Genomic DNA, 13815 nt, shown 5'->3' with positions numbered 1-13815 from the left:
GAAGCCCTGGGTTCGATTCCCCAGCACCACATATACAGAAAATGGCCAGAAGTGGCGCTGTGACTCAAGTGGCAGACTAAGCAAGTTGGAGAAACCCTGAACTAAGTTAGGTCTGTCTTAGAACTAAGGTTTTTAAATTTATTTGTTTCACACATAGTATAGGCCATTACTTCATTTACATAATACATACGTTATCACAAATAGTTCTAAAATATAAATTAGAACAAAAGTAAGTTTCGCCCCCATTTTTGAATGGATGCATTGATGTGTCTATAGCTGTTTGGTTCATGCCAGTTGTACTAATAGCTGGACAGAATTTTTCCCAACAATGTGCATACACCGCACACAAAACCCTGACAATAGTTAACATGGATCTCTAAATGCTATAGTCCGGATATTCTTCTAATATTCCTTTGGAACGTAATGCCTTTTAAAAATAACATTAACTGTACTTAGTCTAAAGGTTCTAAAATTCTACAATTTCCCAGTTAACATACCATTGCTTTTATGCTCATTTTTCCATCCAGAAATTTAAAGTTCCTAAGATATATTTTATCATTGACTGAGACCTTGATTTTTAGCCATGTTGATTCAATGAAGTTGATTTAATGAAATTAGTTAAATGTCTTACTGATAGTCAGACCAGTTGTGGTTGTAGAACATAACCATCAAGTGACAGGTAGCAAAGTCATTGTGAGGTCTCAGGACTAATGTGTTGGCTTGAGTTTTCCTTCACAGCTCTTTTAGTAAAGAGGCAAGGAAAGTCTTTTTAATTCTTTCATCATCTACTAAGTTTGTTCTCACAAAGAATTTTAAGGTGCTGTATCAAGTAAACATACGTTTCATTTATGTGGGAACATATTGAAGTTGCCTTGAATATCAAAGTAAACCCCAATATTGTCTTTGATATAATAGTTTAATGGCTTTATTCCCAGAATTCTGCCCTAGAAACTTCATTCCAAGATTAAAACATTATAGGAAAAATTATTTATACCCATATTGCCTTCTCATAGCATTCTTTTCTGTATAGAAGTTATCTTTTCCCCATCTCTCCTTTCTACTCTTAGTCAGATCGATATATTTAAATTCAGAAATTTCAACTTCTATATAAAAACTTCCCAGGATTTCTACCTCCCCTCATCCGAAGATCTCTCCCACCTTTTAGTATTTATGATATCCTAGATCTTTTCTTTTGCCTACTGTGTTGACTTAAGAATATATTGTGCATTTTTATTCTACCTTCTGTGAACTTCACTAAAATTCTATCCCTTTATGAGTTTCGTCTTTGTAGATAAGTTTTTGGTTGGATTAGATTCTACTGTGGAACCTCAAATATGCTGTGGTCTCCTTTTGTCTCTTTGTAGGTTTTTCCAACCTGTTGCTGTCTTTACCTCCTGCCTATCTGTGTGGCTTTTAATCTAAAACAAAACAAAACAACAACAACAAAAACCAGTGTCTAGGTGTTAAACCGTTTCTGATCCTGTTCCTTATGCAGAATAACATTTTCTTCTTTTTACATTCTATACCTTTTGCTATTGTTTTTGTTTTTAGAAAATGAAATTATTAATTGTTGTAAGATAAACATACTAAAATTCCACAAAACTGAAAGTTAAGGGAAAATAACCTCAATTTTAACTTTTTTTTAAAGCTCTTTAGATATGTTCAAACTTTGTCTTTATAAAATCAGTGTGGGTAGTTTGGATTAGCCCTTAATATTCAAGTCAAGTCTTCATTATTTTTTCTGTACCTTTCCTGGAATTCTGTCTCTGCATCTCTAATCTCTTTAATTTCTTGTTATTTTTACCCATCCTTCCTTGAATCACATCCTTTTTTAGGCCTTCTCATTGCTGCAGACTCCATAAAAGCCTCTGTCTCGCTAAATAATTCTGTTTCAACTGTTGAACAACAACAAGAATCAATGTTAAAGAAAAAGATACAGGCAAGAAGAAAGCATGGTTTTTTAATTCATTGCCAGAGAACCCAAGTTTGTTTTTTTTTTTTTTAAGATTCCAGTTTCACAGAAAATAAAAATTTGGTAGCTGTGATTCCAGAAGCAGACTATTTGTAACTATAGTTCAGCCTTATCTTCATCCCTTAATTATTGGCACAAAGGCTAGTATATTGTCTTTTTCTTCTAAACTAGCCACAAATTATAACTGCAAAGTAGTAGCATAGGAGATAAAAGGTTCATCTGTTGAGTAGAATTGACTAATACTCTGTTGAACCAAAGCTCTGGCTTTTTTGGGGGGTGGGGGGGGTGGGAGGGGAAGGAGACTATTAACTAACTGAGCCCATGAATCTCATCTTCACAAGAAAGAAAGGGGATGAAAAAAAATGTGTTGGGAGGGGGGTAGCTAAAGAGTGATAGATCTGGGAACCAATGGCTCATTCCTGTAACCCTAGCTACTCAGGAGACTGAGATCTGAGGATCACAATTCGAAGCCAGCCTGGGCAGGAAAGTCCATGAGACTCTTATCACCAATAAACTACTCAGAAAGAGCCAAAAGTGGTGCTGTGGCTCAAGTGATAGAGGGCTAGCCTTGAACACAGAGAGATTCAGGAACAGTACCCAGTCCAGGACCAGGACCAGTCAACCCACCCCCAACAAAAAGGAGTGAGAGTACAGTGTGAGATGGTAAAGAGAAGCTTGAGATTTATTTTGCCCTTAAAAACCCCTAGCACAACCACTCCAGTAAGCTTCTGTGTTTTGCTTTTCGGAGCCAGCACTTTCCATCCCTAATATAGAGATTAATCCTTCTGTTTAGAGTGGTTAAGAACTCCTTAAAAAAAAAATTTTTTTTCTTGTTACCTTTGTTTATCTGCCCTAGTTTGGAGTGCAGTTGAATTTGCAAGTCTTCTAAAGGGATCTGCAGTTTAGGATACTGTTTTCCTGTAAAAGGAAAATACTATTTTGAAGCTCTCCTTGGAAAACTTAACCAATGAGTAAGATCTGTGCTTTTAGAGGTGAATTATATGGAACATGTTTTTCAAGTGCTGGAAGCATGGTCTGAATTAGATTCTTTGTTTACCATGCTGTAAGTTTTCAGTTGCTACCTCCCTTGGCATCTTAAACACACATATATGTACGTGTGCACACACATACTCAAGTGGCTGTTCTTGGTTTAATGTGTAATCACAGTCTAAAGCATTATTTTTAAGTTTAAATATACATGAAAGAATTATGGAAGCTGAACTCAAGAAATTCCTGTGAACTTATGTGCAGCTATATATATAAAGTTTATATTGATATGTTACTTTATAGTTAAATATTAAACTTGGGGTTAACTATGAGCCTGTGGGTACTGTAAGTAACAAACAGCACTTTAACCTAGTAACTTATATAATAGCAAGAAAGTATAAATTAAGACCAATATGCTATTATACTTTAGTTGTTTGGCAGTCGTATTTATTTATTGAACACCTAGTATATACCAGGCATAGTCCTAGAGAGTGAATAGATGAGTCATTTACATGAATAAAACAGTCAAGAACTTTGCTTTTAAGTTATTACTCATTTGCTAAACCCATTTCCTTCTTTTAAGAGATGGTCAGTCTCCAGATTGTAGAGCTGAAAAGTATCTTAGACATCATCTAGAGCAACTTCCCCTGTCCATTTAGATGGAAAATCTGAGCACTAAGTTTCACAGGAAAGTATGAATGTAGCAGACAATTCCAAGTAATGATAAACTATAGGAAAACTAGTACATGTTTAGTATGTTGTTAGCATTGTGCTTAGAAAAAATAAAAAATTATAAGAAAAGTTCATTCTACCATATTATCTTCAAGTAGAAACGAAGAAATGGATGTATATATCTTTACCAGTACAGTTAAGCCAGTTTTGTATCCCATAGTGACTAAATCTATAAATTATTTCCCATAAGTTATTTTTAAGAGTTTCCAAAGCAACTATACAGAATCTAGGTAGTGTGGAGAGAAATAATACACTTTTCTGCCTTAGAAAAATTAAAGCAATTCGCACCTGGAATTGAGGCCCCTTATTTCAAGGATGAGGATATTGATTCCCAGAGGGATTAAGTAACTTGCCCAAATAAGAGCCAATATTAGCACCTTATATTAAAGCAGTCTCAGTTTTTCTAAATTAAAACCTTTATGTTTTGATATTCAGGCACCAATTTTTTCAACACTAAATGGTTTTATATTGTCATTCTCAGACTAGTTGAGCATTACTTTTTTTTAAATCTGAGAATTAATAGGAATTAATGAAAATTAGGAAAATTTTTCTGATTACAAAATTAGGAAGCCATTAGAACCAAGTCTCTTGGCATTATTTCTGATTGGTTGTATCTTTTATGCTGAAAAGTATTCAGTATTCACTTGCTGGTCGCAATAATTTTTTTTCCTACAATAGATACTGTCTTTTGAGAACTCTGAAGCAATGTCAAACATTGAGGGAAGCTCTCATTGCTGCGGGAAAAGAGATTATATGGCATGGGCGGGCAAAAGAGGAACCAGCTCATTACTGTAGCATTTGTGAGGTAAGTAATTGTTCTCATCCAGTTTTGTAAAGCCCCTTTCCCTTCCACTTTTGGTTTCTGTTTAGTTTTGTTTCTTTTTAAACTTTTAAGGTGATACATTTTCCTGTAATCAATATTGTATTTGATTTTGTTCCTTTCCTATTATGTATTAAAATTTAATAAGGTGGTGTAGTAGTTCATTAATCAAGAGTATCTACTACAGATTCATTTATCTGGTAAATCATCAACAAATGATAATCAGCAGAGAGCTTTAGTCTGAGTGAGATTTTAAATTGAGAACAATCTAGATGTACACAGATAGAATAAACTGGATGTAGTTTAGATAATGATTGATGTTTAGTCCTCTGTGATACAGCTCACAGTACAATTGTCAAACTTCTCCTATGCTCAAGGCAGAACAAAGAAGATGTGGCTAATCTCAAGGAGCTTATATTCTGCTTGAAGAAGGCAAATTATAAACCACTAATTGTAATGTACATGAGACTGATGAATGTGAAAATGGACTTTAATGAATACTAATAGTCTTATGAATACTCTTTCATGACTACTAATACTCTTTTCTGGTATTGGCATAAGAACCACAAAATTATTAATATTTTAGTTCTCCTTTGGAGGATAAAAGTAGACTTCAGCTGTTAAAAGTGGTGAGAAATGGAAGTAGACTGTCATGCTATGAAAACAATGTAGGAAGCCAGGCACTAGTGACTCATGCTTGTAATTATAGCTACTTAGGAGGCTGAGATCTAAGGGTTGTGATTCAAGGCCAGCCAAGGCATGAAAGTCCACCAGAAAATTAGAAGTGGAGTTGTAGCTTGAAGAACTACAGTGTAAGCCTTGAGCACAAATGAGCTCAGGGACAGTGCCCAGTTCCTAAGTTCAAGCCCGATGAGAGACAAAATGAAAAAAGAAAACAAGAACGTAGGTGCGGTGAAGTGCAATGACTTTAGAAAAGGCTGAATAATCTCCACTGTGGCTATAATACCAAAATGCATAGTGCAGTGTATCTTGAATAAATCTTAAGGAAGATGATAACTTCATTGTGAAGTCATCAAAGTCACTATAATTTTTTGAGCAGAGACCTAAGTTTGATCTGTACTAAAGAAAGAAAACTGGTTGGAGAAAACATCCCAAGTAAGCTATTGCAGTGCTCTTAAGTAAACTGTCATCTGGAACTGGCAATGGTAACATTAACAGGGAGAATTAAGAAACACATATTGAGAAGGTAAAATCAGGAAAACAACTCATTAAATGACATAAATGAAGGACAAGTTGAAGACTGCTCACAAATTTTCTTGCTCAGATTACTTTGTTCATATTGTTGCCCATTGATAGTAGTGAGAAATATGATAAGCTCTAGGATTTTAAGAAATGAATTTATGAGGGCTTTCTGTTTTCAAAGAAATTTAAAGGTATGTCAGAGATAGAAATACTGAGGAGCGCTTCTAAACCTTGAAATGTGTATAATTTTAGTATTTTCTCATTCTGGTATTTACTATTTCTTAATTTGAAATGATTGGATTTTTTTGGCTGTTTTAATATTGTATAACCTGGCCAAAGTCAGTCATTAGGTGATAGATGTGCCTTAGGGAACTAGGGTGTATACCTGTCATTATTATTTGAGATTGCCTCCTATACTACAATGTTATTTCTTCTCCTACCTAAACCTTAGAGAAATTCAATCTTTCCAATAACCAATGATCCAACTTTTCTCATTCAACAAGTGAATTTTGAGGTTTGGCTACACACTGGGCGCTTAAAACATTCTCGGGTAATAACACAAGTGAATGAAGCAATGCTCTTTTTTTTTTTTTTGCCAGTCCTGGGCGTTGGACTCAGGGCCTGAGCACTGTCCCTGGCTTGTTTTCTGCTCAAGACTAGCACTCTGCCACTTGAGCCACAGTGCCACTTCTGGCCTTTTCTATATATGTGGTGCTGGGGAATCGAACCCAGGGCTTCATGTATACGAGGCAAGCGCTCTTGCCACTAGGCTATGTCCCCAGCCTCTTTTTCTTTGAAGAGTGCAGTTTGTTGGAAAAGGTTCCTTATTCCAAAACTCTGCAGTAAGCCATAGAGGAGTTTACATAGTGATGTGTTAAGATTTAACATCAGAAATAAATGAACCTTTATCAAACATTTGAATTAGGCTTTGCTGTGTAAGTTGCCATGAATGTCATCCCCTTCCATCCCTCCCCTAAATCTACATTTCTAGCATGTCTTTGGATTTGATACAACACAAAAATTCTCCAACACAGCCATATTGTTGTTGGTGTTAAAGTGCCTACTGAGCTGGGTGCCAGTGGTTCACATCTGTAATCCTAGCTACTCACGAGGCTGAGATCTGAGGATCACAGTTCAAAGTCAACCCAGGCAGGAAAATCTGTGAGTCTCTTATCTCCAATTAATCACAGAAAAAGCCAGAAGTGGTGCTGTGGTAGAGTGCTAGTCTTGAGCAAAAAGAGCCTGGAAACAGCACCCAGGCCCAGGGTGAAAGCCCCAGGACTGGCAAAAAAATAAATAAAATCCTAACAGATGATCACAATAGCTCAATAGCTATGTACATATGATCACATGAGATGATGCTAATGAAATGAACCCCCAGTTATGGAATTTGGTGTTTGATCAATGTTATTGTCAATGTACTATGTGAAATCATGCCTTTTTCTTTTGTTTTTCTTCCCTGTGGTTTAACCCCCGTTGTCACTGTATTTGATTTTGGTACCCTGGGTATTATATATACGTTTATCTGAATTAGGGAAGGGAAGGGGAACATCAAAATGGAGAGACAAAGGGCAAAAGGTGAACCAATACAACAGCAATACTTACAAGACAATGTGCTGTAACCCAACTATAAAACTCAGGGGTGTGGGCGGGGGTGGAGGGGGAGGTTGGGGAGGAGGGAAGGTGGGAGAAAAATGAGGAAGGAGGTAACAAGTGTCACCCATCTCTATTGAACATGTTTTTCTTTTGTGTCAAACAGGTGGAGGTTTTTGACCTCCTTTTTGTCACTAATGAGAGTAATTCTAGAAAGACCTACATAGTGCATTGCCAAGATTGTGCACGGAAAACTAGTGGAAATCTGGAAAATTTTGTGGTGCTAGAACAGTACAAAATGGAGGACTTAATGCAAGTCTATGACCAATTTACATTAGTAAGTGAAATCAACATGTGAGTACATAGTTAGCTGGGTTATGAGACAACAGTGTTAGCTCTGCCATCTGATAAGTAGGAGGTAATGAAATGTAATTTTTCTTTTGCCTTATCACATGTTACATGAGGTTGTGTTCATATCATTCCTTTCTCCTTCACTTCCAAGAATTCATTCCTATGTAGTTGGCATATATCATTTTTAACTTTTGTTCCTGAGTGAGGCCAGCCTATATTCATGTTGTAATTCATAATTACATTTTAATTGTTCAGATTGCATTTTTAAATTTTGAACACCATCACATCTTTTATGTCATTTGTTCTCAGTTGATAGAATATTTGTGTACATAGGTTATAAATCAGTGGCCATAAAATCAATCAGTAAATGTGCTCTTAAATATACTTTTACTTTGTAGAATTAATTGTATTTGTTTAAAATTTTGTACTTGCCAGAAGTATTAACATCCTGGAATATTTGCTGGGGCTTTACTTTCTGGTATGTTTTATAATAGAAATTAAGTGTATTTTTTAACTTACACATAGTTTTTTTTTAGTGTGGGTCTTTCTCCCCCCCCACCTCACTCATTTCAAGCAGCAGTTGCTTAAGGGGTTTTCTTTTATTCTAGCCGATCAATTACTTTAAATAGAAATGCAGGCATAATTTATGAATTGTTCATTTCCTCCAGTTTTTTTCCTCACATGTGTATAATCAGAAACTGACTCAAAATTTACTGCCTGATATTTCACTTAACTGCTTTTCAAGATTGAAGAAGAAAATTAAGTGGAATATTGTGAACAAAATGTGTTGACTATCTGAGATAGATCCCTGAAGGCAATCAGTAGTGAAGTAGTAATTGACTGGTTAAACAGTTTTTCTAAAAACCTTCAAAATTAAAAAAAAAAAACACAAAAAACCTGGTAACTAAATGATGTCCCAGGAATTTTTGACTAAACTGATGAAGAAGTACAGACATTTCCAGGCACAGTGAATTAATCTCCTAGGAAATGTGAGCAGGTGGCAGATGGTAAAGAAAGTTGTACATTTGCATTGTGTAGCAGGTTGTGGAACTTTGTTGAGAGTTATTTCCCTTACCTTCACATGCTATATGTTTGAAGCCATGAGTAGAGGAACACTCAAAAACTTGCATACCAAAATAACCTACCTTACTTTTCTTTACAGGCTCCTCCATTACCATCCGCCTCGTCTTGATATTGTTCCATGGACATTCAATATGAGACCTTTTCTGCTATTCAGGAAGTAACCCAGTTCTGCACCACTAGTTTTTGTAGCTATCTCGTAAGGCTGCTGGCTGAAAACTGTCTATGCAACCTTCCAAGTGCGGAGTGTCAACCAGCTGGATAGGAGAGAGGACTGTCTCCTGCTCCAGGACTCTCACAAGCTAATCAGCTGAACTTCAGAAAAAAAAACATAATAATAATTTCCATGTTTTGTATATATCTGACAAAACTGGCAACATCATACAGACTACTGACTTGAACACACCTCTTTTATATTTCTCTACTTCTGGGCTGATGAATTTGTTTTTCATCTATCTTTTCCTCCCCAACCCACCCCCCACCCCCAGAATTTTCCTTGGAATAAAATACTAGCCTAGCTGGTCATTTCTTTGTAAGGTAGATAGTGATTTTAAGTCTTTCTTTGGTCGACTTTTTTTTTTTTCAATGTGAAAAGTTAAGAAACTTTTTTTACCTGCTTTTATGTTTTTCTGTCTTGTTTTGAAACCATGATGGTTATACTTTTGGTTCCTAAATAAAACCTTAATAAAAAAAATTAACAGCCAAGTCACAAAGATAATGGATTGCACATAGACTAAGGAATAAACTTCAGATTTGTGATTTTTGTTTCTAATCTTGATGTAAATTTACACTATTTATAAATACATATTTATTGCTTGAAAATATTTGTGAATGGAATGCTGTTATTTTTTCCAGATTTACCTGCCATTGAAATTTTAAGGAGTTCTGTAATTTTAAACACTACTCCTATTACATTTTCTATGTGTAAATAAAACTGCTTAGCATTGTACAGAAACTTTTATTAAAATTGTTTAATGTTTAAAGAGTTTTCTATTGTTTGAGTTTTAAAAAGAATTTATGTACAGTGCCCAGGTTTTGTTCATTTTTCAAATCTGATTATATATATTTTATATATACTTAGGTATGTATATATAATATATATAGAAATCTGGATATATATGTATAAAGATTTAGAGCTCAAATTTTTCTCGTTTTAAGTTTCACATCTATGGTAGATTTTTGAGGTGTCTACTGTAAAGTATTGCTTACAAAAGTATGATTATTTTTAAAGAAATATATATGGTATGTATCTTTAAGACCTAAAATGTCAGACTGGTTTATTGTTAAGTTGCAATTACTGCAGACAGACCAATAAACAATTGCTGTCAAAATGTAGTATAATAATAGAAAAAAATAATAATTGGAGTTAAGATTTTAAAGGGAATGTTACATGGGCCTGAGAAATCTTCTGCATCACTTAGTAACATTTTATATGGACAAAAGATTCCAGGATTAAGGGCTTTGTTTTAGGATGTAAATCAATTAAGTTTTTTTTTTTTTTAAGTGTTAGGCAATTTTGAAATCTCATGCTTTTCCTGCTTATATGACCTGGGACAGGTGGCTGCAGATTCTATGTCACTATTAAAATATAGAAACTATTACCATTCACAAGTCATTGCTAATTAATAGTATTTTATTGATGACACATTGTACTTCCATTTTCTGAAGCATTAGCACTCGCTCTCAAGGTTTTTCTATGTATTCCCAGTAAGTATTAATTGAAGACTAAAAACATGGAAATGTTCTCTTCAATTGGCTGATAGTTTTGAGTTTTGTTAATATTATTAACAGCAATCATCTCTTATTTATAATTTCAGAAGGAAATAGAGTGCTTATCTAAGTGCTACTCAGGCCATGAATTGTTTTAAGGTTTTTTTTTTTTCTTAAAAAAAAAAAACACTTTTATCCAAAAGTTGTACATCAAAATAAAAATCCTCAAGGCAAGCATTTTTGCAAATAAAAACTGCAAGCACACCTTCAAGAAGAAAGATAGGAATGCTAAAGCTATACCCAATTCTTAACCGGTTACTGGCTTGTTACTAACACTGTCTTCTGAGGTTTTGTTATTTTTCATCAATATAAATATAAGTTACTAAGTATTTAGCACAAATGTTGTTTACTCCACATTTGGTTTATATGTGGAGAATAATATTTGTTTAGGAACTTTGAAGGAATAGGTGATAGCAAGTGAAAGTCAAACAAATCAACATTATTCAAAATATAAATAGGTGTGTATAGTCCTGTGTAAATTGCTTTTTGTTGATCTAACACCATTTGATTTCTCAGGCCTTAGAAAACAAAATAGTTGTGTTTGTATCAGTTAATTCTATTAAATCACCTGATGCAGTCGGCTTAATGAAACAAAGTTGCATCATAGCACACACATTGTTCAGAGAACAAATCTGATCACACAATACATGGGAAAGCAGATGCTGATTCAGAAAGCGAGAAATAACATTGGCACCATAGGAACTTTAGTAATATTAATAGAACAGTTTGTTTAACCTACTTATGTTAATAAAAATTGGCTTTTGTTTAGTAAAATCAAAATCATTTTTCCAAGGTAATAAATCAATTGACAATTAGGACCTTCAGGATGCTGGTAATTGGCAAACTGAAATTTAAGATCACAGGATATGAACTTGATGTAAATCAAGTGTCTGCTGTTTGAAGGAGTCTAAGTATGATACTTTATACATTGATTTCCATTTCCCCTGTATATCCTGAATACTAATAAGGTATCAATGCCTTCTCCAACGTACGCAAGTCCAGGATAGAATCATGTAAACAAATGCAAAGATGGGTGAGGGTAACAAAGAATGTATTGGGGCATATATCTTTGCATTCCCCCTGAGAAGGCAGAAAGATCAGGAAAATTCAGGTAGTTTGCTCGAGGTTGGGGAAATGCTAAATTAAGACTATTTGAGAAGTTAGAAGTTTCTGATGTTGGAAAGCTGTTTCTAACTATTGAGACTTCATCCTCTAGTTAATATGGAAAAATCATTTCTATCTAAACAAAAGAACATTAAATTTGTAGTTGTTGTAGTACTATTGTCTCTTTTAGCTAATTATCCCATCTATCCTTTATAAATGTTTCTAAAGCACAGAACCTCCTAGGAGAAGAGGGTTTGGACTTTTACCTCAATCTCATGAAAATGGGAGCAGGGAAAGCACAGATTTGGAAGATACAAGTCCACATGACTCATTGCATGTCTCCTACCCAGGGTAGAATGCTTCTAATGAGGTACATGTGAGGTACATGGATGCAGAAGATAATGAATTGCCAGTGGGGCATCTAATTTGTTATGAAATTAGTAGTTGAGAGTGTTGATCTGGAGGTAGGGGTAGCCTGGACCATAAACCTGTCTGGATGTCATTTGGGTAGTACTTTAAACCAAGATCATGTGACTGGAGGCAGGGTTCAAGTGGTAGAGTACCTGCCTAGCAAGCTCAAAGGCTTGAGTTCACACCATTGAGGAGAGAAGTGGACCACATACCCAATAGGTAATATAGGCACATAAAGGGCAAACAAACTGCTAAAGAAAGGAAAGCTTAAATTAGCCATAGGTTGTGTTGAGAGCTTTTGAAAAAAAAAATACCATCTTGCTACAAGATTTAAGGAAATTGCCTTGCGTTGCCCTAAGACTGTTGGTTGTTGGCGCCATTTGCCAAATCTCCTTCAGTGGGGTGACAAACTGGTTGCTATAATAAAAAAAAGAATAACTTTGAGACATGTTTCAGTTAGGTCTTTCTGGGAGCTACAGATAGGAAGTTAATGTTAGCCTTTGGTGAATAGCAGTATGACTTTCAGTATCAATCTTGCAGCATTATCCTAAAACACTACATAATAGTTTTTGTGTACTAATGTTTTAATACAACCCATATAAATTTTATTTTTAAATTAAGGCACTTCAAATGAACAGAAAAATGGGAATTGTCTTTATTGTGAACCAGATACCTACCATGTATAAACATGGTGTTCTCTGTTTGCTCCTTGCAGTGACCCTTAAGTATTGTTTTAAACCTCATCTTTATCAATAAGGGATATCAAGTGATTTCCATAAGGTGCTCAGTTACTGAGTGATGAACTGATGATTACAGCTTACAGCCTGATTCTAGAGCAAGTGCTATTGTACCTCTCAAAACAAGGAAATAGGAATTTCTGAGTGCTTACTCCACAGTCGCATTTGGGAGTCTTTCCATTTTGAAAATGAGTTTTGATATTTTTTCTCTTTTTTTAATTTGTATTGTCAAACTGATGTACAGAGAGTTTACAGTTTCATACGTTAGGCATTGGATACATTTCTTGTACTGTTTGTAACCTCGTCCCTCATTCCCCCCTCCACCTTTCCCTTTCCCCCCACCATGAATTGTTCAGTTCATTTACACCAAACAGTTTTGCAAGTATCGCTTTTGTAGTCGTTTGTCTTTTTACCCTGTGTCTCGATTTTGATATTCCCTTTCAGTTTCCTATTTCTAATACCAGTTTCTAATACCAGTTTCCAATGTACTCAGATAAGATACAGAGATAGTGCAGGTACAACCACAGGAAGGGGATACAAGAGGATCATCAATAATAGAAGCTACGGTTTCACATCACGTGTTGAAAGTAATTACAACAGTGATATAACAGTCGTTTCCATACATGGAGTTCATTTCACTTAGCATCATCTTATGCATTCATAAGGGCATAGCTATTGGGCTCTTGTGATCTTCTGCTGTGACATATACACAATGGAATTTTATGCCTCTATCAGAAATAATGGCATTACCCCATTCGTAAGGAAATGGAAGGACTTGGAAAAAATTATACTGAGTGAAGTGAGCCAGACCCAAAGAAACATGGACTCTATGGTCTCCCTCATAGGGAATAATTAGCACAGGTTTAGGCTAGTCACACAAGATCAAGCAAGATAGCTTTGAACTTCACAACCTATAATTAAGCTGATCGTGTGTGTGTGTGTGTGTGTGTGTGTGTGTGTGTGTGTGTGTGTGTGTGTGTGTTATCAAGGCTAGTGCTCTACCACTTGAGCCACAATTCCACTTCTGGCTTTTTGGTGGTTATTTGGAGAATCTC

General features: G+C 35.2%; 1 protein-coding gene across 11 annotated transcripts in view; it reads left to right on the top strand.

Moving 5' to 3' along the window:
- The window catches only part of Kdm6a (lysine demethylase 6A), a 171835-nt gene extending 161496 nt beyond the window's left edge, over nucleotides 1-10339 (top strand). For 6 of the 11 annotated variants that reach the window (XM_048336734.1, XM_048336731.1, XM_048336735.1 and 3 more), the window contains 3 exons: nucleotides 4370-4496; nucleotides 7474-7644; nucleotides 8821-10339. In XM_048336734.1, coding sequence (XP_048192691.1) covers nucleotides 4370-4496; nucleotides 7474-7644; nucleotides 8821-8850 — 328 coding nt within the window. In that variant the 3' untranslated portion in view covers nucleotides 8851-10339. Of the gene's footprint in view, nucleotides 1-4369; nucleotides 4497-7473; nucleotides 7662-8820 lie in introns of all 11 variants that reach the window. The other 5 variants (XM_048336736.1, XM_048336730.1, XM_048336737.1 and 2 more) reach the window with 2 other exon arrangements.
- The last annotated feature ends 3476 nt before the right edge of the window (nucleotides 10340-13815 follow it).

This window comes from Perognathus longimembris, chromosome 28 (genome assembly GCF_023159225.1).
Source record: "Perognathus longimembris pacificus isolate PPM17 chromosome 28, ASM2315922v1, whole genome shotgun sequence".
NCBI classification, from domain to species: Eukaryota; Metazoa; Chordata; class Mammalia; order Rodentia; family Heteromyidae; genus Perognathus; species Perognathus longimembris.
The sequence above is the reverse complement of the archived record's forward strand: the minus strand, read 5'-3'. Positions and strand labels throughout refer to the sequence as shown.